The sequence below is a fragment of the Photinus pyralis genome, unplaced genomic scaffold (assembly GCF_008802855.1).
Source record: "Photinus pyralis isolate 1611_PpyrPB1 unplaced genomic scaffold, Ppyr1.3 Ppyr1.4_LG7, whole genome shotgun sequence".
In the NCBI taxonomy this organism is placed as follows: Eukaryota; Metazoa; Arthropoda; class Insecta; order Coleoptera; family Lampyridae; genus Photinus; species Photinus pyralis.
The window spans coordinates 36,617,483-36,644,887 of NW_022170738.1; the positions used below are offsets into that span (position 1 = coordinate 36,617,483).

The following is a 27,405-nucleotide window of genomic DNA, read 5'->3' on the forward strand; positions in this document are numbered from 1 at the left end:
CACGTTGAGATAAAAGGGCTAAACTCCGTACAATCTGCGCATGCGAAAGAAACGTCAATGTTGCAATGTTATTAATTAAAATGTAGGTTAGATTATTGTTTTCAATGTTTTCATCACAGGCCGTTATAATGAATAAACATATTCGTAAATCGTAATGTACATTTAAACTCGCACTTTTGAGGTTGTATACCAAGAGCCATGTTTCCCTGCAGCAGTATAAATTCCGAAAAGGACAGTATAAGCCCCATGTTCACAAATCGTAACCCAAGACATTTCAAATACCTACGAATCGCTCATAAACCGGACGGCTACTACGATGATAAAACTGGAACGCTCCTACTGGCATAAATATACAAATTTGCTTTCCTACCGCCTCCAATAAGATAGCCCGATTGTAGATGGCAATTGACACAAACAGGCCGTCACGTAACTTCATTGTTCGTGCATTACTTCAACGGACCCGACACTCACCGCTAGCACGAAGGAATGGGCCATCAAAACCAGGCTGTATAAGACCATGCACCAAGTCATTGGCGTACGTGAACGTCACATGGTCACGTCCCTGCATTCAATTTAATGTTTGCTACTTGTAGGTTTCAGTTCTTCGTACAAAGATGCCTTGCAAGAGGTCCGACAGAGTTTATATACGATTGCAAACCCCAACACAACGGAAATAAGGTCGCAAAGTTTCTAACGTGCTCCAAGATTTCAATTTGAAATTATCTGAGCCGGAATAGTCAAGAGAGCCGTGGACGAGAGAAAGATTACCAAAACCGTGGGATATAATCTGACTTGACAGATAATGTGAATCGACCTTAAATTGTGTACCTATTAGGTAGATAGCTGCATAATTTACAATAAAGTTTTATTTGTACTTGTGCTTCCATAGTTTCTGTAAAGAGAAGGCTGAGTATTGGGTCGCTCCAATGAAGTGATAGAAAGCCCTACGTTCAGTTTCCCGAGATGCTTCCCTGTTCTCAAAGGTTCTTCCAAAAAAGGTGCTTTTTACTAATTTCTAGATTGCATGAAAAACCGTTTATTTGATTTTTTAAGAAGTTAATGGGTTTCAAGAACAATAAATTTGATAAATATGTAAACTTTTTATTGCTTACCAATATTTTAAACATTAAATAATAAACTACACAATAATAAAAAGGGCACCTTAGTTATAGTGAATTGGCAATTTCAAATTGAAATCTTGAAGCACATTAGAAACTTTGCGACCTTACTGACGTTGTGTTCGGGTTTGCAATCGCACATAAAATCTGTCGGACTGCTTGCAAGGCATCTTTGTACGAACAACTGAAATCTACAAGTAGCAAACATTAAATTGAATGCAGGGACGTGACCGTGTGACATTCACGTACGCCAATGACTTGGTGCATGGTCTTATACAGCCTGGTTTTGATGGCCCATTCCTTCGTGCTAGCGGTGAGTGTCGGGTCCGTTGAAGTAATGCACGAACAATGAAGTTACGTGACGGCCTGTTTGTGTCAATTGCCATCTACAATCGGGCTATCTTATTGGAGGCGGTAGGAAAGCAAATTTGTATATTTATGCCAGTAGGAGCGTTCCAGTTTTATCATCGTAGTAGCCGTCCGGTTTATGAGCGATTCGTAGATATTTGAAATGTCTTGGGTTACGATTTGTGAACATAGGGCTTATACTGTCCTTTTCGGAATTTATACTGCTGCAGGGAAACATGGCTCTTGGTATACAACCTCAAAAGTGCGAGTTTAAATGTACATTACGATTTACGAATATGTTTATTCATTATAACGGCCTGTGATGAAAACATTGAAAACAATAATCTAACCTACATTTTAATTAATAACATTGCAACATTGACGTTTCTTTCGCATGCGCAGATTGTACGGAGTTTAGCCCTTTTATCTCAACGTGTTTACTTTCTACCTCTCAACGGTCAAATTGACTGAGATGTTGGTTCAAAACAAACGTTCACGTTGTTATAGCGTACGCGTACTCTATCTTTATTTCTTACTCTGAGCATTGAATATCCAACTCCTCAGAATGCTTATTACAATAGTAATATATGGCAAAGATCATGTAGTATGATCTTTGTATATGGGAAATTATTTTTTAATGAGTTAAAGAACCTGTAGATGGCATAGTAATGCAAAATTAGCATAATCATAGCTAGGGGGAAAACCAAATATATAGTGGGTTTAAGTTGTGGAATTTCCCAACAAATCAAAAGCTATTACTACCTACCGACAGAGTGCAATGTCGGCAACTGCGATCTTTGCATCGATTTTTTACACAAAGCGCGGGTTTTGTAACGTCCCTAATTATTTTGCCGATTATTCTGCACGATTTACGTTTCAAAATTTGAAATGAATTAATTGCAAAAGTAGGAATATTTCCGTTTAAAGAATTAATTTTCATTTCTTAGTATAATTAGAATTACTCCGAACGCGTATCCAAATAAATCGAGAGGCCTTGAACTATATTTTAATAAAGGCATCATTCCGTCACACATGTCTTGAGCACGTTAAACAATGGCCATCCATTCATAATTTAATTTGTAAACGTAAAGGTGTTATCGCGGAGAATTCTTCACTACGGTCACAGATAAAATTGGGTATTTTATCTGTGCTACGCTAGATTCAATCAAGTTTAATTTATTTTGAAACATTACAATTTTTTAGTAATAAATATTGTGTTTATTTTACCCACAGGGATTTAATTAAATTGTTGTTTCATTGTCCCAAGATTGGACGGTTTTTTTTGGTAAATTGATTTTTTTAACTCTGGCATTATCCCATTTAGGGAATTTGTACTCGTAATAGATTAGTTGTCCCGAATTCTTTCCGTGTAGAATTTTAGTTATCAGCGCCTTCTAAGGAGGTAAGGTACATCTACCTATTTCGAAAGTTAAAACGCGGTTCTGCAATGAAGTACCATTAAAAACTACTTATTATATTACGTTACGGCTTTGTGCAATCTGTGCTTTGATATGGTTTGTTGGCGGGGGGAGGAGCGGCCCAAAAATAGCTAGAGGTGGCACAAAAGCTGATAATCAAAATTACGACTAAAAAAAATTCTCGTTATCCATCTCATCTTTTATTCAAGGACACCAAACTTGTTACAATTAATCAATTTTACCTTCTATCTGTATCTCGCTTTATACCGGGTGGTGCCTAACGCGACGCAGCATAGGGATTTCAATGGTAATTTCTTTATAGTCAATCACTAGCTCCCCAAATTATTTTCGAGCAAAAGTCTAAATACGTTTTTTTAGAGAAAAAAATACTGCATCTGTTCATAATAATAATAATAAATAATAAATAAATAATAATAATGTAAATACTCTATGATAGTGCTGCGACTATATCAGATTCGTCAAGTAGCGTAGATAAAACGAACACTAAAGAAACAAAACAAAAACATGTACTACAAAAGAAAAAAAGTAGTAATAGTTACAGGTGCCATTCCGCACTTAAAAATTCATCGACAGAATAAAAAGGGTGTAATTTAAGGTATTTACTTACCTCATTTTTTAATTTATTGAAAGATAAAAGACGCAGATTTGAGGGTAACTTATTATAACATTTTATCCCGTAATAGTTACTACAGTTCCGAGATGTTGTAAGTCGAATAGATTTTGAGCTAATATTGTCTCTACACCTAGTGGAGTATTCATGTATGTTATATGAAAACTGGTAATCAGCAATGTTTTCTTTTATGAATAATATACAATGTAGAATGTACCAGCTGGGAAGGGTTAAAATACCATGTTCAACAAACTTACACCTACAACAACTTCTGTAGCCTAAATTAGTGAGTATCCTAATCGCACGTCTTTGTATAGCAAAAATCCGTTTAACCTCAGAAGAATGTCCCCATGCAATTATGGCGTAGCTCATTACTGAGTGGAAGTAACCATAGTAAGCATTTAGCATAACTTCATGAGATGTCATTGATTTCAAACTCCTCAAAACAAAACATGCTTTCGACAGTTTTGTGCACACCTGATTGCAGTGCACAGACCAATTCAATTTCGGGTCAAGATATACACCCAGGAATTTTGATGAACCAGTATTATTGATTTGATCAATTTGTTTTAAACTAAATATGCACTTAACTGATTTATCATGATTTACGAGCAACTTATTATCCGTAAACCACTCTTCAAGAGTATTAATACCGGTGCTTGTGTAGTCAGTTATGGTGTTACATCTATTTAATAAAGTAGTATCATCTGCATATAAAATTAACTCATCATGCTTGGTTACCGGAGCAATGTCGTTAATATATATTAGGAAAAGTACTGGGCCAAGTACTGAACCTTGAGGCACGCCTGTCTCAATTTGCTTAAAACCCGATGCACAGTGATTAAAACATACATACTGAATTCGGTCGTTCAAATACGATTCTAACAACATAATGCTTTTATATTGGAAATTATATTTTGGAAGTTTACTCAGTAATATTGAGTGACTCACACAGTCGAAGGCTTTAGTTAAATCTAAAAAATTTGCAACACAAATTTCATTAGATTCAAAACAGGTTAAAATTAAGTTGGTTAACTTCGAGATGGCACTCGCAGTGGATTGGTTGTTACGAAAACCAAATTGACTGTCGCAAAATAACTTTTTTGCTTCAAAATAGGACATAATTTGTTTTTTTTTAATTTTTTCAAAAATTTTAGAAAAGACTGGAGTAATTGATAGTGGTCGATAGTTTGTAAGATTATCCTTTCAACCTTTTTTATGCAGAGGAATAACTTTGGATATTTTCAATTCATTGGGGTAAACTGAATTTCGTATACAGGCAATTATAATTTTTGTTAATGGAACAATTATGACGTTTAACAAGGACTTCACAATGTCAGCCGTGATGCCAAAATGATCTCTACAATCACTATTATTAATACTGGATACTGTATCACGCATCTCATTAAAGGATATTTCTTGAAAATCAAACGACGTAGAGTTGTTGATTTTGAAATTACTAAAATATGTAATTGGGTCATTGTTCTGCACAGGTAGTGACGCACTTATCTCATCAGCAATTTGAACAAAAAAGTTGTTAAACTCATTAGGTGTTAGATTTTGAGTATGCATTTGGTTATCATTGTTGTTTTGTTTAATTACTTGCCATATGGCTTTTGATTTACAACTAGATGCCTTTATAAACGCATCATTATTTGCAATTTTTGCATTTTGCAATGCAACCTTGTAAAGCTTACGGTAATTACTCACAAGTTTACGTAGATCATCATTTCTCACCCTTTTGTAACATCCATTAAGAACCAGTAGAACATCATGCATATTTTTCAATCGATCGTTATACCATCTACGAGCGATGCTTCTAGTTCATACTATTACTTATAATTTTCCGTTTTTCACAACCGTACAAATCGACAAAATAAAAAGGTTCATTTTACAATAAATCAGATATGCCTTGGAATTACCTAAAAAAACAGCGATCACGTTTCATTATTTTCCTTTGACGTATATTAAATTTATACTTGTTTATAAATTAGTTAAAGAACTGCAGGTGCAATAACGTTCAAAATGCCCGTCAAAACCATCAGGAAAACGATAATGCATTCAACGTTTTGGCTGCAGTAGCGGAAAATCCGAATATAAGTTTAAGAACAATTCTTCTTCAAATCAATTTTTTTTCTTCAATTATGTAGGTACTCTGGTTCCGGAAAATGATAAACAAATAGTACCTATCTGATGCAGATGCAGCATTACATTCTCTAAAAAAAACCTTACCCCATGTCCCCATAGATGCCTTTTATTGCGACGGTTAGTTGAAACAGAATTAAATATGAAAATCGTTCGACGTCAAACAAACAACGATAACTTAGATGCGATGCGCTTCTAGTTTGTTAAAAGATTGCAAAGCATCACTGATTTATAAAAATGTAATTTCTTATTTTGTCGATTTCTACGGTTTTGAAAAATGAAAAATTATAACTAATAGTATGAAAAGATGCAGTATTTTTTTCTAAAAAAAAAACTTATTTAGACTTTTGCTCTAAAATAATTAGGGGAGCTAGTAATTGACTATAAAGAAATTACCATTGAAATCCCTATGCTGCGTTGCGCTAGGCACCACCCTGTATATAAAAATATTAATAGTCTTACGGCCTATTGCAGGAGAGCGAATTATAATCAAAATCCTAGCTTATTTGTCAAATCTGAGTTTAAACGAGAATTTTGACATTTGATTGGCTGCATACTGCAGTATAAAGCCAATCAATAATCCTGGATTATTTTTTTTGTGCAACTGGCCGTCAGTTTGATTTTCCGCAACATACTTACGACACGAGGACAAAAACAAAGAATCTGGCGTATAATTTAAAAGTATGTAAAAAATCTGGTCAATTTTACTTTTTGTACTACACACATAAGAGATTCAATTACTTATTATCTTTCACAAACTTGTCTTTTCCCTTAAACATTTCGTATCACACATTCATCAAATTTATTAACGAGCTCCAAGCGAGTTTATAATTTTGTGGTGTCTGTCCGTCCGTCCGCCCGTCCGTCCGTCCGTTGGCAAAATAACTCATAAACGAATGGACCGATTACGATGAAATTTTGCAGGTGGATTCTTTATCAAATTTGTAGATCGGAGTTCGTGAATTGGCAATGTAGCCCAAAAAATAAAGTAGGCCCTTTTGACATCTCCGTTAGTTGCATGAAATTCAATATGCGCATAGCTTTAGCCATATAAAACACAATTCAAAAAGTTGAGCCTAATCGATCAGCATTCACAGTGCCCTTTGCGCATTTCGGCCATTTACAGACCGAATTGCAAACTTTCTTATTTATGAAGGTATTCAAATGAAATTTCATACATATACACTTTAAATAAAAGCACAACTAACATCAGGTTTAAAATTTGGTTTTGCACATGCTATAGCCATACCCAGGAGCTCGTTTGTTATATTTGTTTAATTTATTAAAGATCTGCTTCATAATAATTTTTGCATCTAATTCCACAGGTTTATTAAATTTTATGGGAAATTTTTTTTTTCATATAGAGACGGAAAATTGGAAAAATAAAACTCGCATCTTTTTCAATAATCTGCGATGCCATGGATTTTCTAAAACAAAAAGATATCCAGTTATCAATTAGCAGCAGTTCGAAATGGATCTTATGATCGATTTGGTTACTGTCTTGCAGTTATGGTGACTTATTCGAACATTTATTGTAAATTGTTATATTAGGAAACCGTTTTTAGTAATTTGGTCTTTCTTTATGTAGAATTCGATGTTCTAAATATAATACTTTTTGATATAATTTGATTTGTTTCAAGATGGGTTTTGCGCATGCTCAGTTTGATTTTTGAAAAGTGCATTTTGTTTGCTTTTGTTAAGGGACCTAACACCAAAATTTCGTACAAATCGCTCCATAAATAAGAAAGTTGGGTTTTGCGCATGCTCAGTTTGATTTTTGAAAAGTGTATTTTATTTGCTTTTGTTAAAGGGACCTAACACCAAAATTACGTTTAAATTGAACCATAAATAAGAAAGTTGCGTTTTGCACATGCGCAGTACGATTTTTAAAAAGTGCATTTTTTTCGCTTTTGTTAGAGGAACCTAACACCAAAATTTCGTACAAATCGCGCCATAAATAAGAAAGTTGCGTTTTGCGCATGCGCAGTACGATTTTTAAAAAGTGCATTTTATTCGCTTTTGTTAAGAGGAACCTAACACCAAAATTTCGTACAAATCGCTCCGTAAATAAAAAAGTTACTTTTTGCGACAGCGCCGCCTCGCCTCACACATGTGTGAAAGTGGACGGGCAATATGGAAGACCAACGCCAAAAACCGCATCGTTCTAACTTTCCACGTTCCCCAATAAACGCCAAAATATGAAAAAAGTATGCAATAATTCTAACCCTCGTAGTTTCCAAATAAACACCAAAACGACGAAAAAGTATCATTTAACGGTCCAGGGGGGTTAATGGAGGAGTGCGTGGGTGTGAAAAGGACGTCGGGGGAAAGACTTCGTAGACTTCCTAAAAACTCACCCTCCCCGAGGCCGCCCGGCCGCCGTAAATATTTTTTACGGGCGATTATTCTATGTCTCGAATCGGTCCGACTTTCTTTCAAAATTCACCCCTCTCGACCCCTTCGACGAAGGGGGTCGTACGGTACGCCGTAAGTTGGGAGCCTTAGAAAGTTTTTATTAGGTCGTCGGGTATTCGCGTCGCGAAGGATAAAGCGGAGCGACGTCGGCGATGCTCAACTTTGCACCCTCCCCCTCAGCCTCACCCCCAAACGAAAGTTATGTCGGGGTAACGACCCCGTACGTTAGGCTCGGGACCTTCCGGGCTTTACATCGGATGCGTTCCGAATTCCGATAGAGAAAAGACGTCACGTTTTCGAGCAATTTAGCCCTCTCTCCAGCCCCCGTGTTCCGGTACCGGTCCGCCCCCGCGGGGGGGTGCCGCGACTTCCGCGTCTAGGCCTTTCGAAATTTTTCCTTTTTTTTTGGCCGTTTGGACATCGGTATCAACAGACTGGGAAAAGTGAAATTATTGAGGAATAGCTGTATAATATGATAAAATTATATCTGCGTCTTCTAATCGATGTGTAATTATCTGCATATTCATCACAATGACTAATAAATTAGCCTAATTACTTGTTTACTTTATACAGGGCAGGTACATTCTTCGATCTTTGTCTACTCGTTACCATTTCATTGCAATTAAGTATTAGCCAACCCAACATACGTCAAATAGAATTAAAATTTAAGTGGAATACACCCTTAATGATAAAATGCAATCCTTTTTAATATTAGTATTATGATGTGCAGTGCACATTTAGGGCAATTATGCTCTAACAACACCGTCTGTAATCACAGTTCCTCAACGGCGCCCCCTGTTAGTGGATAACGGTAACTGTTGTGATTAAAATTTCGCTATTATTGAAATATCTATATCCGCAGGGTGCCATCTTGTGGCAACGTTTAGCATACCTCAAAACGGCACGTTCCGCGGCGCCCTCTGGAAAATAACGGCCGGCGACATACTCCAAAGTCCGCCGCTCATATAAGCATTCTGAGGAGTTGGATATTCAATGCTCTGAGGTATTTGGTCTATGCTTGTACTTACTCTTATTTAAATTCTTTCGCTATCTATGTATTTCCTTTGTAAACCCGTATAGAGAACATGCAAGTTATTCCTATAGTAGAGTTTTTTTTACCTAGTTATTTATTTTCACCGCTAGAGGCCATTGGAGTGTTATAGGCTTCTTTTACAATAGTTCTTTGTTTCGTCGCTAGAGGTTGTTATCTTTTTTCTTTACTAGATTATCATTACCATTACTTTTTTACAGACTTTATGTGTACCTGACTTATTGGTTTTGGTTGTCACCATATTTCTTTGGGGTTCTTTCTCTTTCTATTCCTGATGTGCCTGTGGTTGCTCCATTGAAGCGCCATTTGTGAATGCCCATAAAGTGTCTTACAGTTTTCTCTTAAGTTAAATCTTATTACCTACGCAGTACGTGAATGACATCGCATTTTTACGTGGCCCGCCATCTTAGTAAGATTGACACGTCATGAATTACTACTACCTACTTCAAAGTGTATACCTGGAGATTTCAATATAGTTCCTGTACAAAACTGTTTGGAGATCATTTATTATGAATTACTCTCGATTGTAACATCAATTCTTGTTTATACTCTACCATGTCATTTATTTCTTAACCTTCCTAATACCAGGTCAATTTTAAAACACCTAGTACCAGGTGGGGCGAATTTTCGCCCCAGTGTTGTTTTTGCAGGTTTAAGACAAAATTAATGTTAAAATGATGTAAAAGAGGGAATAATGTGAGATATAATAATTTTCAAAACGTTTTTAGTAATAACTATTATACTAGAAGGATTCTTTGAATGAATAGAAATTAATTAGGTCCAAATGCAAAACTGCATAAACAACCCGAAAGTGTAATTTCCATAATCAGTAATTAAATAAACGTTAAATTTCTAAATAATTGGGGGCAATAATTATATTACAATTACAAATCACCGACACCAAATACCACGTGGGGCGATTATTCGCCCCGAATGCAGTACGCTCAGCTTTTTTTAAATATAATAATCTCATTATTTTTAAAAATAATTTAGACATGTTTGGTTTAGTTGCTTCCTAAGATTGTAAAGAACAATGTGCTATGAGGACAACCCTGTAAGTAGACTAAAAACAAAAATATCCACGTAAATAGGCATGCTGGGGCGAAAATTCGCCCCACCTGGTATTAGGAAGGTTTTGCTCATCAAGAACAAGGAGTCTGCCTTGTTTCTCCCTTCTGGTGAGTATTCTCTTTTTAGTGTAACACAACGAAGTTGAGGTAAAGCTCATGTGCTCGTGTTTCCGTCCGTCCGTCCGTTCTGTCGAGATCTCGGCCCCTGGGCCACCTAGAGACTTCGGGTTTTCGCTAATTGATAGCTGTTGTGGTCTATATTTGCCCAATTCGATCAGTTTTATTTAACTCCATGTTTTGCGCAGACTGCGCTGCGCAATGCCAACTTTCATATTTATGGGGATATTTCTTTGAAATTTTAACCACAGACGCTTCTAGTAAAGATAAACATTTCGCGCATAGTAAAAATTATGTGGGCATGCGCAGTGACTGCGCAATGCCAACTTTCTTATTTATGGAGATATTGCTTTGAAATTTTAACCACAGACGCTTCTAGTAAAGGCAAACATTTCGCACATAGCAAAAATAATGTGTGGGCATGCGCAGTGATGTGTGGGCATACTGCGCAATGCCTAAATTTCTTATTTGTGGAGATATTTCTTTGAAATTTTAACCACAGGCGCTTCTAGTAAAGGCAAACATTTCGCACATAGTAAAAATTATGTGGGCATACGCAGTGACTGCACAGGCTGCTCATAGCCAACTTTCTTATGTATGGTAATATTTCTTTGAAACTTTATAACTTATAACTCCTCTCTTTCTCTGGACGTGGATGTGCTTCAATATGCAGATTCGACATTTTGTGTGCGTCGTTTCAATACTTTGTGTTACGCGGCAATACCCACGAGTGGGTTTTGGAACATTTTTTTGAAATTTACTAAGACTATGGCGCATATCCTATTTACTATTACTATATTTCCCTTTTGCTTCGATTTTGTAGTATACAAAAACCCTATTATTCACCCCGAGCCGTGTGCGTATATCATTGTAATTTTGTTACATTAGACAGTACGCGAAAAAGCGTTAACGTTACAAAATCATCGACATATGACGTGCATCGGAGAAAATGAAAACGGACTTTCCAAATCTTTCAGAAAACAGTCAGCAGATAAACAAGGCCGGTATGAGCCGATTTTGATCTTGAGATCACCGCATGCGCCAAGTTCAAGGTCATTCGATTCAGTTCTGTTTGTCGACGGAAACAGGTCGATTAAACGAACCTGATTTTGTTAAACGGACCTATTTTCACTGAGCAGGCCTGCTTCCATTTAACCGACTTGTTTTTGATACAGACCCGTTTCTGCTCAACCAACCTGTTTCCGATAAACAAACCTGCTTCCGTCGCTCTACCCAAAAACCGCCCCACCAAGCTCATTGTGGTTATAGACCGAATCGAATGACCTTCAACTTAGCGCATGCGCATATGTCAAGGTCAACGTGGGCTCATACCGGCCTTGCTTATCTACTACTGTGAAACCCACGTGGAAAACTTAAAGGTTGATTCTCACTTAACATAACGTTTCCATACAATATCCTTTCCATAACCATTCCGTAAATTATTATACCTAGGAAATTGACCTTTAAGTGATATGTGCGTAAGACATTCAGTCGCGCGCTAATACACATTCGCCTTCCATATGTGCACGGAAAGGAGAATGCGTATTAGCGCGCGGCTTAATGTCTTACGCACATATCACTTAAAGGTCAATTTCCTAGGTATAATAATTTACGGAATGGTTATGGAAAGGATATGGTATGGAAACGTTCTGTATAGGGAGAATCAACCGTAATACAGTGATACGGAAGAGACTTACAGGAGAATTCTGTGTGCCTAGGCATCAGCAACGTTGCAACTCTGAAACGGGAGCTTGATAGTATATTTAAATTTTTGTTAAGTAATGTCACGCACACTGTTGTAAATTGAGTAAGGTTTGCCCGTTTTTTAGGTAATAAGTATTAGGAAGTATACAGGGTGGTTCTCTAGAGGGGTGGTCAATCCAAAAGTTTGTTATCTTTAAATCTTTAAAGTCAATATGCGTTCCAAATTAATAGCCAAAATAATGATGATATCATGCAGTTTCGTGAGAAGCGCGAATTAAGCATTCCTGAAATTATTGGGAAACGTTTGTTTTGGAGTAAAAACAACAAAGAGTTACTGGAGCAATTATAATGAAAAGAAAAATATTTTAAACAAAAACGTGTACATATTACAAACACCTTCGACGTTGACCTTACTTTCATAGAACTTACTTTACTAAAACATTTTAGCAGTGTTGCCATACTTAATATTTCTAAGCAAAAGACAACATCATTTTATTGTTATATTTCACAGAAATATTGTGGGTTTTGATAGATGGCAATTGAATAATGAAGTATTGGAAGATTCTGATCAATTTTGTGGAGAATTTCCTTAAAAGCTTGATTCAAAAGCGGTACCGTCTTTTAGCGGCCGTCGAAGTACGGTGGATAACTAAATTATATCACAGCTGACTCGTCTGTAAGTTCATCCGCCATTTTCGAGCCCACTGACAATGTCTTGCATCTTGTATACCATTTAAAGAAAAGCTATTGATTTTTTAAAGTTTATTAAAGGTATCTAAGATAAGATTTTACTTACACATTAACCAGTCTTTCTGTGCATAGATTTAGAGTGTCAGGGGCTCCAAAATGGCAGGCGAGTCGGCTACCTTCATCAAGTACTGTGAGTGTTTAGATCTGTGGTACTGTACAAGTACAGTACAAGTACCTACGTGCGTACATATCTCAACTGAACGAATGTTTGTGTGTCTGTAGGCGCCTTTAGCAATGAGAGAGCAGGGATGGACAGTCTCCCCGTTCCCGAAGCAGTAGTGCAGTTACCATTGAAGTTAATTTTCATAGCTACTTATTTATATACGTCTTTTTTTATTGTAATAGGTAAATAATAAAATGAAATTCGAAATAAATCTTGTCTGGGTTACCAAAATTTATAAAATTTGTTACATTTTTTATCCGGGCTACTACCTACACGAATCTGAATGCAAACCCAAAACTTTGTTTATAAGCCCAAAGCTATACATTTTCAGCCCCGGCATAATTTTAGCTCCACCTAACGTTACATTACATTCCAGGGCAAGACAAATTGCTATAGTAATCTGTAAAATTTGCTCATAGTTATAATCTAGGCCAATCCATTTATCACATACCTACATGATTATATCAACAATATTCCGTATTTATAGTTTAAATATTTATCGGCTAACGTAGTGAATAAAATTACAGAAATGTTACCGAATATTATTTTCATGTTAATTGGCATACAAAGTGTTGCACATTCTTCGCGAATTCTTGGAATATTTCACGAGCCATCCTTTAGTCATCAGATTCTAGGTAGGAAATTATTATTCGAGCTTGCTACAAGAGGTCATAATGTTACCATGTTGACACCCGTTTTGCCCAAACACGAAGTGCCAAACTTTACGGCCATGCAATTGGACTTAAAAGGACAAGGAACTAGTAAGTCCAAGTGTCACCGATAGGTACCGATAGCGGTACAAAATCTTTTCAGGCGCGGCGGGCGGGAACTTGTTTAAATTCTTTGATGCTAAAATGTGGAGTACTATGGTTAACATGGACGAAGTGGGATTATTATGGACGGAAACTGTTTTAAAAGAAAAGAACTTGCAACGTCTATTGCAATCGAATCAGCAATTTGATATCGTTATAATGGAACAATTGGGAAATCACGCTCTGAAAGGAATCTGTTACTATTACAATGCGATTTGCGTGGTTTTGAGTACGATGGGCCCTACTTGGCTTACCAATGAGCAAATGAGGAACCCTAGTAACCCATCATTCATGCCAGATATGCTTACGAACTATCCTCCAAAAATGACCTTCTTTCAGAGATTTTACAACGCGTTCGTTCAGTTGGTTCAACAAGTATACTTCTACACTTATACTGTCAACAGGCACAATGACCTATTGCAAAAATATTTTCCTGGGTCCCCACACATGCGAGAAATCCTCTACAACGTTTCTTTGGTGTTACTAAATTCGCATTACAGCACCTCAAATCCTGCTGCAAATCTTCCTAACGTCGTCGAAATCGGAGGATTTCATATCGACCCTCCTAAGCAACTTCCTAGCGCGATTGAACTGTTTTTGGATGAAGCCCAGCAAGGCGCCATTTACTTCAGCATGGGCTCGAACTTACAAGTCCAACACATGGACAAAGTAAAGTTGGAAGCAATTGTTAAACGTTTGGGTCAACTACCACAGAAGGTCTTGTGGAAACTAGACAGTACCGTGACGCCACCTGGCCTACCCTCTAACATTATGTTGGTAAAATGGGCACCCCAATTAGATGTTTTAGGTAATCACTTTTATACATGAATACCGTTAATATCCAGAGTTACAGCACACCCGAACGTTCGTCTGTTTATCACTCATTGTGGACTGCTGAGTATAACAGAGGCAGTGTGGTTTGGAGTACCGGTTTTGGGAATTTCGGTATTTGCGGATCAAGGTTACAATGCCGCATTTGCCGATGCTTCCGGATTTGGAGTCGCCGTCCCTTACAATATACTCACTGAGGAAAATTTTGGCCGAGCTATAAATGCGTTGCTTAATAACTCCACGTCAGTTGCCTCAGCTTGTTTGGGTTTGTTTATCTTTTGCTTTGAATTAATTTGCAGGTACATGGATAATGCCAAGAAAAGATCCAAAATGCTTCACGACCAACCAATGACGCCTATGGAAAAAGCCACCTTTTGGATCGAATATGTTATCCGCCACAAGGGTGCGCCACATCTGCGTAGTGCTGCGCTTTCTTTGTCATGGATTCAATATTTACTGCTCGATGTATTCTTTAGCGCTTTATTATTTATTATTATAATTGCATGTATTGTGCGGAAGATCTGCAGCTCGTTTTGTTGTAGAAGCGTTAAGCGACTAAATGATCAGAAACAAAAAGTGCAATAGTTAATAGTCTGACGTTAGCGCTTTTAATTTGCGTTTACCTATCGAAATGTGTTATTATTTATTTTATTTACTTTGCTTGTTTTATATTTTTAATATTGAGTGTTGAGTTTGATTTATTACCACTTTATCAACTTTATGGTAAAATAGAACTGGTAATAACGTAAATTTTGTTATAATTGTATTGATGTGATTAAAATGATGTTGTAAGCTAACATTTTTAATGTACCTAACTATTAGTGGCAGATTTTTCACGCCTTCAGAATTTGAGAATTTAGAAATAGAGATTTTGATATTTTTGTAGTCGCAGAAATCAGATTTTCGGATTTGTGGATTTGCTATTTTTACAACTTACTTTTTCAATATTTTAGGATTCTTCCCGTTGTGAATTTACGATATCTGCAATGTAGGGAATTTGAGTTGTTAAGAATTTCGCTTTAGGATATTTGAAATTATAGGTTGTATTGGTAGTTGGGCTTTTGGGTTTTCGAAATTTTTGGAATTTGTTCCTACGGAACTTACCACATTTTTAGAACTTGAAAATTGGTTGAGGTATGGTTGAAGAATTTGGAAAATTTAATATTTTTAAAATTTTGGTATTTGAAATTTTTGAATTTTTGATTTAGCAAATTAAAATGTTTGACTTAAAATTATGGTAATTTAAATATTTAGGAAATTTTTTTTTAAGAATTTTGGATTTCGGAATTTTCAGATGTTTTTTATAACCTTGCAGGTTTTGGGGTAATTTAACTTCTTGATTTTTTTTAAATTTTGAGGCAATCCAGATTTTGGTATTAGAGCCTTTTAAGATTTTAGAAATTTGAAACTTTTAGGTTTTTAGGTTTAAGGACTTTTGATATTTTGGGATCATAGAAAATTTTGGAAATCTGATTTTTGTATTTTTGAACTTCTGTTAATTAAATATTTTGAGCACATGAAATTTTTGAAATAGTTGGTCAGATCCTCGAATTTTTGTAATTTTTGGGATTGAAGATCTTGAAAGTTTTGAAATATGTAAATTTCAGAAATTTTGCGTTATCGAGATTTTGAGCAATTTGGGTTATTTGAGATTCCTGAAATTGTTGGAATTTAAGTTTCCATGAATTTGAGAGAGACTACGAGACATTTAAAATTTTGGGTATTTCAGAGTTGCGATTTATAAAATTTTGGTTCAAACTGGGCACATTGAGAGATTTTGAGATTCTGCTATTTTGTTAAAATTTTGGGATTTTAGAAATTTTGCGGTTTTGAGATTATGACAGCTTGGGAATTTTTGAGATTTAAAAATTGGAATTTGATTTTTTGGGATTTTTGAATTTTATGGATTTGAGATTCTTGAACATTTTGAAATGTGAATTTGAAGTTCGACAATTTTTGAATCATAAGATAAGATATTTATGAAAATAGGTGATTAAGGCATCTAATTTTGAAAATTTTTGTTTTTCGGATTTATTAAAATTTTGGAAATTTAAAAATTTGGTATTTTTAATTTTCATAAATTTGAAGAATTTGAGATGTTTCAATTTTTTGAAGTCCTGGGAATGTCATACGTCATGCTTAGTCATAGAGCTTTTGGATTTATGACATTTTGGGGATGTTGACAAGATGGGAATTTACTATATGGAAAAAATGAGACATTTGCGAATTTTGGGAATATTTGATTATTAGATTTTTAAAATTGTTGATTTTAGATTGTATGATCCTGCGATTTTGGGGTATTTGAATGGTTGAAAATTTTTGACTTTCGGATTTTGGAAAATTTTGGGTATGCTTGAGATTTTATAAATTTGGTGATTTTGAGATTCTTCAAATTTTAGGAACTTGATTTGGAGAGACTTGAAATTTGGGAATTTAATTTTTTATGATCTTGAGATTTGGAATTTTTAAATTTAATGAATTAAAATTCTTGAATTCTTAGACTTTTTTGGAATCGAACATTTGAGAATTTGTAATTTTGAGGTTTTTGACGTTGTGGGAATTTTTGATTTTCGGATTTATGAAAATTGAATTTGTAGTATTTTTTTTTAATTTTATAAATTTCAAGTTTTGAACTATTGAGACATTTCAAATTTAGGAATTTCAATTGCTTAGAATCTTGAGATTTTCGAGATTTTGGAGATTCGAGATTTAATTTTTCTTAATTTTATGAATTTGAGATTCTTAAGTTTTTTCAAACGTTGGGAATTTGAGATTTAAGAATTTTTGGGATTTTGAAGATTTTAGAGTTTATCGCGTCCAATCATCTAATATTGTTGTGGTTTATTGGTACCTTTGTTTTACTTTTTTCTCAGATTCTTGAAATTTTAGAAATTATATAGGTAGTGATTTTAATTTTTCGGGATCTTGAGATTTTGGGAATTTGAGATGTAGAGGTTTTTGAATTTTAAAATCTTTAGATTTTATGATCTTGAAGATTAAGGCATTAAAACATTTCGAGAAGTCTGAGCAACTTAATATTTTGAGATTTTAAGGCTTTGGGAGTTTGGGATTCTTAGATTTTTGGAGCTTTGTGAATTGTAGGATTTTTAATTTTAGAAATTTGAGATTCTGTGAAATTTAGATTTTAAAAATTTGAGATTTTGAAAGTTCAGGGATGTTTAAAATTGAAGGTATTTTAGATTCTGGGTAACATTAGAAATTAAAGATTTTTAATGTTTCATGTAAATTTGAGATACAGGGATGTTGCTGTTGTATTTTCTTAGGATAAGAGGTTTCGTGTTTCGTGTAGCGCTTTCAATGATGTGATGACTCATATGAGACATATGATTATGATTTGACGGTTATTATAAAGCGGCTATGATGATCGAAGGTGTAACAAAACCCAAAGAATAAATGAAACCTCAAAAAGTATAACCGTTATTTTTATTATTATTATTAATTTGATTTTTTTTTATTAATTTGTTTTTATGATACCTATGTCATTTTATGTTATTATTTTATTAAAAATTGGAAAATCTGCGAAATATTGCAAATGAACGGTACTAACTGAGATTGGCTTTATCGCAAGCCGCAGATAAAATGTACGATAAACGGCGGCGTAGGTAACTCTAGCCTGTACACAAAAAGTACATCTATCAATTAAACGTCGAAACTTCAATAAGGAGAACTACAACGAACGAAACGGGAAATCAATGCGTTAACAAAAAGAAGTGTCGATGGCAGGAGAGCTCCCAATGAGTATTACAAGCAATAGTGTAACAATTTATTTGTATATGTTAGGAGCACCCTAGAGCAGAGGTCGGCAACCCTTTTTTGTAGAAGGGCGAAATATTTTTACCTGAAACCGTCAAGAAAATCTAAATTTCCGGGCTATTTTGACATTAGAAAGTTGATCTTTACCTGACTAGTACTGTAATATTTTTGCCTGACTCCCATTACAGTCCTAGTACATGCCAAATAACAATTAGATCGTTCATTGAATAAGTTATTCAATCAACGATTGGATAATTATAATGCAGACTATGTGGATATTTTATACCTACACAAAGGATAATGGTTTTTTAATTACTAACAATTAATGGAATATGTGTGGAAGTAATTATTCCTTTAGTTTTGCGCCAGTCTTTAAAAGGTTTGTACGCCTTTTCGTATCTCTTTCTTGACTTTGTGGGGAGCGAATATTGCACTACGGCGGCCGCAGTTTCGGCTACATTATAACAACTTCTCGCGTAGGTACTCTTCTTCACTGATACCTGCTTTTGTACCTATATAACTATATAGTTGAAAGGTACAAAGCATAAACTGCATTAAAAATGACACTGATTGTTTAATTATTTTGAAATCTCTATGGTAAACAATTAAATAAAGTGATTTTAGCATGCATGATTAGGTATCAAAATTTCTCACATATGAATAATTTAATTTGGAAAAGGCCGCACCTGTCATATTGCTAAATGTCTATAATGACTCCTGTCAGCAATGACAGATTGGCATTAATCAAAAGTTCTATATGAAAATTGAAATTTTATGTTAAAATACGATTTCGAGTAAAATTTAATACAAAACTCGTCAGTAAAATGACATTATGTGACTTTTATGTAAATAACTATTGCGGCGAGAATCTTGTGGGCCGCAATAAGACGCCTCGCGGGCTGCTGCCCTAGAGCAAAGGGTCATGAAAGAGACCAGCTCTCCCATTTGCCATCAACATCACAATGGAAGATAATCTACGCTTGTTCTTAGAGCATCGTCAAGTGACGAACGCCATACATTGGATAGGGCTAGCCGAAACATCCACTTCTAGAGAAGCCCCCCATATTTTTATGAATGTCCGACATTTCAACTAAATTCTCGTCAACCCACATCCCGTGGTCTTAGGGAGTTACCCACCTTTCCAAATCTAGGATCTCTCCAGTCTGACAAACTAACTGAGTTAAAACAAGGTGCTCCCCGCTTCACAAGAAACTGGTAATATATTCATAGACTAATTTTCGAGCTAATTTTATTATTAACTTGGTCCACTATAATGAAGTAAATCTTACCACGAACGATGTTTAGATGTACTCATCTCATAACAGTTTCGAAATTGAACTATTTTAAAATAGATATGTATTTTGTAAAAGCTCTATGACGTACAACATTTTTCACTAAACTACGCAGCTCTAGTTGGTTTTTAGTTTACTATTTTTCTTTGTTTCCTTACTAGATCTAGACTTCCTACATAATACGTTAATCAATTTCTTGAACATAAATACAATGCTTAATGTAACAACAATTACAAATAATGCAACATCTAACAATAAGTATTGATACCAATGTAAATTTAAGGCGGCCGTTCGCAGATGAGGCGCTCCGTTATGCCGAATCACATATTCAACCCAAAATACCGCCTTATCCAAAGGTGGAATAGGTTCATCGCGTAAGATTTTGGATCGTTGAAGTGCGTTGTTCCTATACCTGTAAGAACGGTGGATCGTAAAAAGAACTTAAGAATCAGAACTCACCTTGGGTTTTTCAAAACCTCATTCACCGCATGTCGCAGATTATCTTCGTTTAATTGCTCGTAGGGAACTACAGCTGCATAGCCACCGTTTTCTGCATTCGCCGCGTTCATTTCCTGGTCACCGAAGATCGGAATCGCGACGATTGGGACTCCGTGATAAATCGCCTCCATGGTACTCAACAATCCACCGTGCGTTATGAATAACTTCAGATTGGGGTGAGCTAGAATCTCCTGTTGAGGAAACCACGCGCTTAGTTTGACGTTTGGTGGCAAATGAAGAAGTGAATTATTATCGAGTTTCCAAAGGACCTTTTGTTTAAGCCCACCGAATACTCTTAGAAGTGCATTAATTCGATCCTTGGTCATATTTGCACTGTTCAAGTTTGACCCCATACTAAAGTAAACGGCACCTTCTTTTGCATCATCTAGATATTCTTGCAAATCTGTCGGCAATTTATTAGGAGGTTTGATGTGATATCCGCCTATCGGTATCATGTTGGGAACCAACGGGACAGGTGCATTAGTGGCCACATGTGCATTTAAGAGCATTAAGGATGTATTGAAATACAATTCGTAAAGGTGTGGTGCTCCAGGGAAATACTTTTGCAAAAGCTCATTGTGCTTGGGCAACACGTAAAAGTGGTTCAAAAGCATTTCCCAAGTTATGACTACGGCATTCGTCAGACGTTGGAAAAAGGTCATGCGGTCGGAGTAACCCAAAAATAATTCCGTTACATAGGCCGGATTGAACGGATTTCCCATCTGCCGATTAGTCCAACGATTCGGCGCTACGGTGCTTAATCCGATGCACGGTGCGCCAAAACGATAACAGAATCCTCTAAACGCTTCATTTAGAATTGCTCGATGATAACGGCGTCGAAGTGTTGATCTTCTGATAGAAGTGTTTGAATTTCCGTCAAGTTGAGTACTAAATCGGTTACCCTCAATCCCAATATTTCCATGAATAATATTTTTTCGAATATTGTCTTGGCTTTCATATCAAACATATTCAGCTGTTTATCTGCAACAAATAGATTTCTTAATGTTAGGTACTCCAATTTTGGGCTCAAATTTTCCCAGAAATAAGGAAAATGGGAATTTGCTTTGAATCGTATGATCGATTAAAGACTTTAAAAGTATTTGGGATTGGTAGTAAAAAGACATTAACCAATAAACAATTAGACATGGCTGTCGCGATTAACGAACCTCTATTCTGTAGGTGGGAACTTAGGATTGGTAGTAAAAAAGACATTAACCAATAAATAATTAGGTAGACATGGCTGTCGGGATTAACGAACCTCTATTCTGTAGGTGGGAACTAATTAATACCAAACCCCCATTCTTTTGAGAGATTTTGTAGGGGTTTGGTGACTGACTATCAAAGTGATTACTAACGGCGTAATCTGGAAATTAAATTTTATTGGCCTCGTAATTACTGTGAAGAGTAACCCTTTGGCGGTGACCTTTTTTTATAAATTCACTGAGATTCGGCTTTGAACTTAACCAGAAAACCTAAGACATTATTTGGGTTTTGATCGCGAAAGAAAATACGACCGTTCCGTAGTAGATCTTCATTTTCCAGAAAAGTTGAAGGTGAAATATTGTGTTCTAACCAAGTTCTGCCTTCGAGTAACTCCAGCGGGCTGGTGAGAGATCGAAATTCGGACTAATTTAACACTGTTTAGTTAAAAAAACATTATAACAATTTTTACATTGCTGTGTAAACAATGTCAGATGGGACGTTGTATTTGGTTTAAAGACATTTGGAATGAATTCGGGTGCCTAATTGGTCATGACTTTAAGAAATGTTTGGACCTCAATTTTATTTGTTATCATATTGTGCTCATTAATGCGAATGTGTCAGTTTCGATATGATATATTAAGCTTTTCGTTAATTTTAGAAAGATAAAGGCAATTGTTTGAGATAATCTGACAATGTTTAATCGTAAAAAATTGTATTATGAGGTAGAAATCTTGAATTAGATAAGGAAGATTCGTAGAATTAGGGTAGACGTGACGTTTTGACTGTTCTTTGTATTAGTTAGTTTCGTTTCTATGCAGTGTTTATTGGTTGTTAAAGATTTAAGGAACTTAAGTGGGATTTTGGTTCAAATACGAGAATCGCGGAAAGACGACGCCTTTTGTTGAAGTTCGAGGCCGAACTGAGGTCCGTCTGAATCGGTATTTTTTGTCGTATAAAGTTTTCAGATCGTTTATAGAATTCTACTGCCAGATTTCATTTTTTTTGGAAGAGAAAAAGGAGTTTCATTTTGCCCAGTTCGTGGCCGACTACGTTTTGAGTTGTGGCGAAAAATTTTAATCAAGTTTGAGATTATTGTCAAGTGAAAGCCGGTCTGGTTGTCGTTGTGTTGTTTTTCGAAAGAGGCTTTCGTACGTGCATTGAGTCAATTTGTTGAAGCGTTGGACGGCGATTTCATGTTTTTGTTGGGTATTATGTTAACGTACGATAAGGATAAACAGTCAGGGTAAATAGTGTTTGGCAGCAAATTTAAACGTATTACATTTTGCAATTTTATTAATTTTTTATGTAGCTAGAATGGAGATAACATCTAACGGAAGCATTTTACAACACATAATACAGGATGTTTACAAAAATTTGTATGCTACGAACTTAAAATCGTTTAAGATATTAAAATGAAGGTTTATAAACTCGAGAAAAAACTAAATGCCCGTTAGCATTTAAGCATACTGTACAGTCGCTGGACGATCAGGCCAAATGATGCAATTTCATTGATCCACTCAAGGACGGGCGGCGACAGCAATCCGAATGAGACCGATAAGAGCTGTCTGCAATCGCGCAATAATCCGGTGCTCGTTTTAGCAGTGTAAATTATGTTAAATTGTATTATTTTGTCCAAATAAAAAAATAATATGAGCCGTTTATTGCTTCAAATAAGTGATGATATATTACCAGACGCTTTTAGAACGGCACTGATGATAACAAAATTGTAATTCGAAGCAATATAAAGACATTTGATGAAATTAATAAATGTATTAATGAGTTTGCTTTCTTGGTAGGCCATCCACAAAAGGTACAAAAAAACGTTCTAGGAATTTTCACTTGAAATGTCAACCGTAACAGACCCAATGCTAAATCCCACGGACAAAATCATTATAATAATAAATGAAATGTACTTATTATTATAATATAATATAAACACCTGCATAAATATAAAAGGGAAATTGAAAAAAAAATCCTTCCACGTTGCCATGACGCCACATTGTCTTCATAAGCACTCGTGGTTCAATGGTACCCCCGAATATGAGGTACCTATAGGTATCCTTGAATATTTTCAAATTTATGAAACGGATAATGTACATTTAATAACTACACTTCGGTGCGCGTTGTTCCTCTATTTCATTTGACCAATGAAATAGCATTATTTGGCCTAATCGTCCAGCGACTGTACAGTATGCTTAAATGCTGCCCGTTACAGGGATTTAACCTCGGATTTAACAATGTCACGGGACAAGTTACGGCGAAGGTATCATTTCTTTATATTACAAAGATAACGTGTGACCGGGAACATAATAATCTAATTGTAAACATGTGCTTGTAAATTTCCGTCTCATGAACTAAAAAAAACAGGATATTATATTTTATTTATTTATTTATTTATTTGTTTGGAAATTGACCAACAATTCGCAAGAGTTAATCTATATCTGCTTGCTCGTCATCCAACAAACTAAGAGTAAGTATTCTACCATGAAATGGCTACCTTACTATAACCGTTGAGTGAAGGAATAGGTAATTACTCAATGCTACATATAACTTACTTGTGCTCATACCATGATGTATATTATTATACACCATGGCTCATACATTATTTGCAAACCCACCGAAGAAGCTTTGTCCGACGACACCGAACGCTTCTAAACTCCAATTCCATTACGCCCCTGAAGTAAAATCAATTTGTATAAAATTAAGGAAATAATTTATAAAATACGTTTTGTTATTGATATTTATTTTACGAGATTCCGACCTGTTCACAATTAAAGTCGTTTGGTGTAAAAAAAATACTATATACTCCGCTACGCGTCGTGCCTTACACCATTTCCGCGTGCTTTAAAGACTAAAGGTTCCTTTAGTGTGAGAGGGATTTGGTAATTTGGCGAATTGAAGATTTCTGTTATTCGTCCAGGGCAGTCACGTGTTCTAAGCTCCGTGAGGGCAAATCTTCATTGGCTAAATACCCAAAAGATGATTTTATGTTTATGATTTGCGAGAATTTGGCAATTTTGTACGCATGCGCAGTATTGATAAAGGGAAATCGGGAGCGTCTGTAGAGGTTAGGTAATTGTCAATAAAACCACGTTCGTGTTCTAATTCACTAGACATTCTAAAGTAATTTCAAAATCTATAACAATCAAGTCTGAGTTCTTCTAATAACAATTTAGTTCCCTTTTTTTGTAAAAGTGGATGAACCCAATAATAACATAATAAAGAATAATAATAAATCAGCTTTACTTTATATGTTATTTACCGAGTTATTTACTTTATAGGTTAGGTGACTTTGACTTTGTTTTTGTTGCAAGCTATATTTTCTATTTGTTCAAAATGAAATTATACGAAACCATAGAGATACGACGATGGCCAAATTATTAGACAAAAAAGGCGCCATTAAAGAGTTAGTAAACCAGAAAATTCGGATTACTTCCGAAGATGCCAGAAAAATTTACCGATTTCTTTATTATTTTTTTATGATGTTATTTATACAGACCCCAGAAATATAAATCGTGCACAATTCTTGGGCAGATAAAGCGCATTTTTTTAAACCGAAATAGCTTTTGTTTTGATATCACCAATGGATATATTTCTTGCAGACGTCTCAATCGCCCTTTGTGAGTAGCCTCTTCTGACAATTCGTTCTTGAGGTATAATGGAATATACCCAATCACTATAAGAGGTGGAGGAGGAGGGCTACGGTTGGTAGAAATTAATTCCTTTCGTTGAGACCTTTCATTAGAGTACCATGAAAGATAAAACTAGTTCCACTCCCCCCCCTCGCTCCGCCCCGTACTTTGAAAAAAAGTCGCACGGGAAAGGTATAGTTTGTACAAATCAATTTATTTCGATGAGATTAGAATATACCATGAAGGGTAGAACATGTGTTTTTCCCCCCCCCCCTCCCTTAAAAAAAATGCGCTAAAAATAGAAAACACTTTCTCATTGCACCTTTTGAGCTCTACAACAGAGCGAGAGATTTTCAGTGCAACGTTTCGTTTGGGAAAAATCATTATCAACTTTACTTTTTTATATGGCCCGTAAAAAAGTGCACACTGTATTGAGTAGCATTTTAACGAATACAACGATATAAGGCACACAAAAGAAACAAAAATTGGAATCTGTTGGTTATGGTTTCAACAGGATGGTGCACCCGTGCACAACGCCCCTAATCGTGCCTCGGACAAATTTTCCATTTTGCGTTTTCCAGGAAACATGTCTGGTTAAGAGTAAAAATCAGTTTTTATCAGAATGACAAGTGCAATAGGAGGAATATTTTGTTTGTTTTATTGGCGCGTAAAATGTAGGCTGTATTTGCATTCTAAAACCAGTGCCGTCCCGACACCATGACACCTCTGCCTTTATCCTTTATTGTACTTTCGCCTTAAGTAAAAATGCTACAGGATTGCATCGTCTAGGAAAGGGTTAGAGTTGCAAGAATAATTTTTGCATAAAAATTCGATATTAAAATATCTATACGGGTTATTTGATTTTTGTTATAACATTTATTTTTGGCGGGAGCAAACGCCTTGTATAATACTAAAATACTTACTTTCATGCAGTGGTGGATACTTTAATTGTATAATTTTCAGGTTTTTAACCGATTTTTTTGGCGCAACAGGAGTAACCATAGTGACTTCGTGCCCTTTTTCCGCCAATCCAGTAAGCAGCGCGGTCCCCAATTGTTGGTGACTATGTGCCGGTATGTGACATATACCCAGAATTCGCGCACTGTTACATTTATAAATAAATAAAATAAATAAAAAGGCCTTAAAGTAGGTCTGCATAGTTGACGCCTTTGAATATAAACTAGGGATTTTATAATCAAAGGTTGACGCGATCACAAGCGCACATTAGCACAGGCAACTGATCGTAGAAAACCTAACCCAAGTTTCTGAAGGTTAAACAGACGCATGTACGCGAAACCTTACTCAATACATTGGGGGATAAAAAATACCGTCACGTATTTATTACGGGGATTCCTATGTCCCTCCCGTTACTCAGCTAAATCATGTCGGAGAGTACATTCACATTACGTATTGACTGACTATACTTGAGTAGTTCACTGGATTATCTACTTGCTACATACTTGAGATTACGTGGTAAATAACCTTATCCTAGGTAGAAATAGAATTCAATGCAAATTTTGTAGACCCTTTGTTTATTAATGAATAAACACAGGTACAACGAAGACGCATGTAAATGTATCTAGTAGCATTGAATAATAAATCTGAATTTATTATTCAATGCTAGTAGTTATATAATTATACTTTGCATAATTATAGTAAAATTACTTACTGTTCGCACCATCTAGTGGTTACTATCAAAGAAATAAGTAGTATCCTGTAAAATTCGCTTACTAACAATTTCGCTAGTCTGCATTTTGTATTTTGCACGCTTGATGTAGAATCCAACAGAGGGGATTCAATAATTTTTTTAACTTTTTGGGAAATTATTAGCATCATCTGGGTTATTATCATTATTTTAGGGTTCATTTGACTAACATTTGTCCCTATAATCAGGTCAGCATGGCCGCGCCTTTGGCGGGACCGAAAACTCGCGCCTCCCATAGCGAAGGTTTGGGGGTACTAAACACCCCCCAACGAAAACGCGAGATCCGTGGGTCCTTCCTCGGAAAATTTACAAAATTAAGGCGCAAAGTTGTAGATTAAAAGATTTTTGATCCGAAGATTTCGTGTTTTAAAATACCGATTTTGTGGTGGAATTTTATATATTTTTTTTTTATATGAAAATATTAGTCTACTATTTGTAAGAGAAGTTATTTACGCAAAACTATGGTTTGTATTTGCCTGAAAGAGGATCCTATCGTTTGCAGACAATTAGATATTCTCAACAATAAAATCGTACTTACAAAAATACTCTGCAAAGAAAACCTACTAAAACGTAACATTTATATATGTACTTTAATAAATTAAATAATATGCAAAGAAAAATTCAATTAAATAATTATATTTTCTACTCCTATACTTTAATTGATATATTAAACATTTGCTACCTGTACTTAAATGATAGTCATTTCGACACAGATTTCCATACATTGA

At 35.5% G+C, this 27,405-nt stretch overlaps 1 protein-coding gene, 3 long non-coding RNA genes and 1 pseudogene across 4 annotated transcripts; 2 read left to right on the top strand and 3 right to left on the bottom strand.

Moving 5' to 3' along the window:
• Positions 1-111: 111 nt before the first annotated feature.
• LOC116175320 lies at positions 112-1,026 on the top strand. The gene is made up of 3 exons (XR_004146279.1): positions 112-535; positions 594-835; positions 890-1,026. It is a non-coding gene; the product is annotated as an uncharacterized LOC116175320 (long non-coding RNA).
• Positions 1,027-1,087: 61 nt separating this feature from the next.
• On the bottom strand, positions 1,088-1,790 carry LOC116175321. Its single transcript, XR_004146280.1, has 2 exons — positions 1,368-1,790; positions 1,088-1,309 (listed from the first exon to the last, which is right to left on the bottom strand). It is a non-coding gene; the product is annotated as an uncharacterized LOC116175321 (long non-coding RNA).
• An 11,543-nt stretch (positions 1,791-13,333) lies between these two features.
• Positions 13,334-13,786, bottom strand: LOC116177026. The gene is made up of 2 exons (XR_004146587.1): positions 13,612-13,786; positions 13,334-13,561 (listed from the first exon to the last, which is right to left on the bottom strand). It is a non-coding gene; the product is annotated as an uncharacterized LOC116177026 (long non-coding RNA).
• On the top strand, positions 13,430-15,407 carry LOC116177025 (UDP-glucuronosyltransferase 2B1-like). The gene is made up of 4 exons (XM_031495879.1): positions 13,430-13,691; positions 13,744-14,550; positions 14,596-14,815; positions 14,873-15,407. Exons 1-4 carry the CDS (start codon positions 13,460-13,462, stop codon positions 15,156-15,158), a joined length of 1,545 nt encoding a protein of 514 aa, XP_031351739.1. The 5' UTR covers positions 13,430-13,459; the 3' UTR covers positions 15,159-15,407.
• A 4,278-nt stretch (positions 15,408-19,685) lies between these two features.
• Positions 19,686-26,410, bottom strand: LOC116176014 (annotated as a pseudogene).
• Between the last annotated feature and the right edge of the window lie 995 nt (positions 26,411-27,405).

Bases quoted from the DNA above. Each gene is read 5' to 3' on its own strand.
- LOC116177025 (XM_031495879.1), top strand. From the start codon at position 13,460: ATGTTACCGAATATTATTTTCATGTTAATTGGCATACAAAGTGTTGCA. The intron at 13,692-13,743 runs GTAAGTCCAAGT...AAATCTTTTCAG, and splicing joins CTTAAAAGGACAAGGAACTA to GCGCGGCGGGCGGGAACTTG. The intron at 14,551-14,595 runs GTAATCACTTTT...CCAGAGTTACAG, and splicing joins ACCCCAATTAGATGTTTTAG to CACACCCGAACGTTCGTCTG.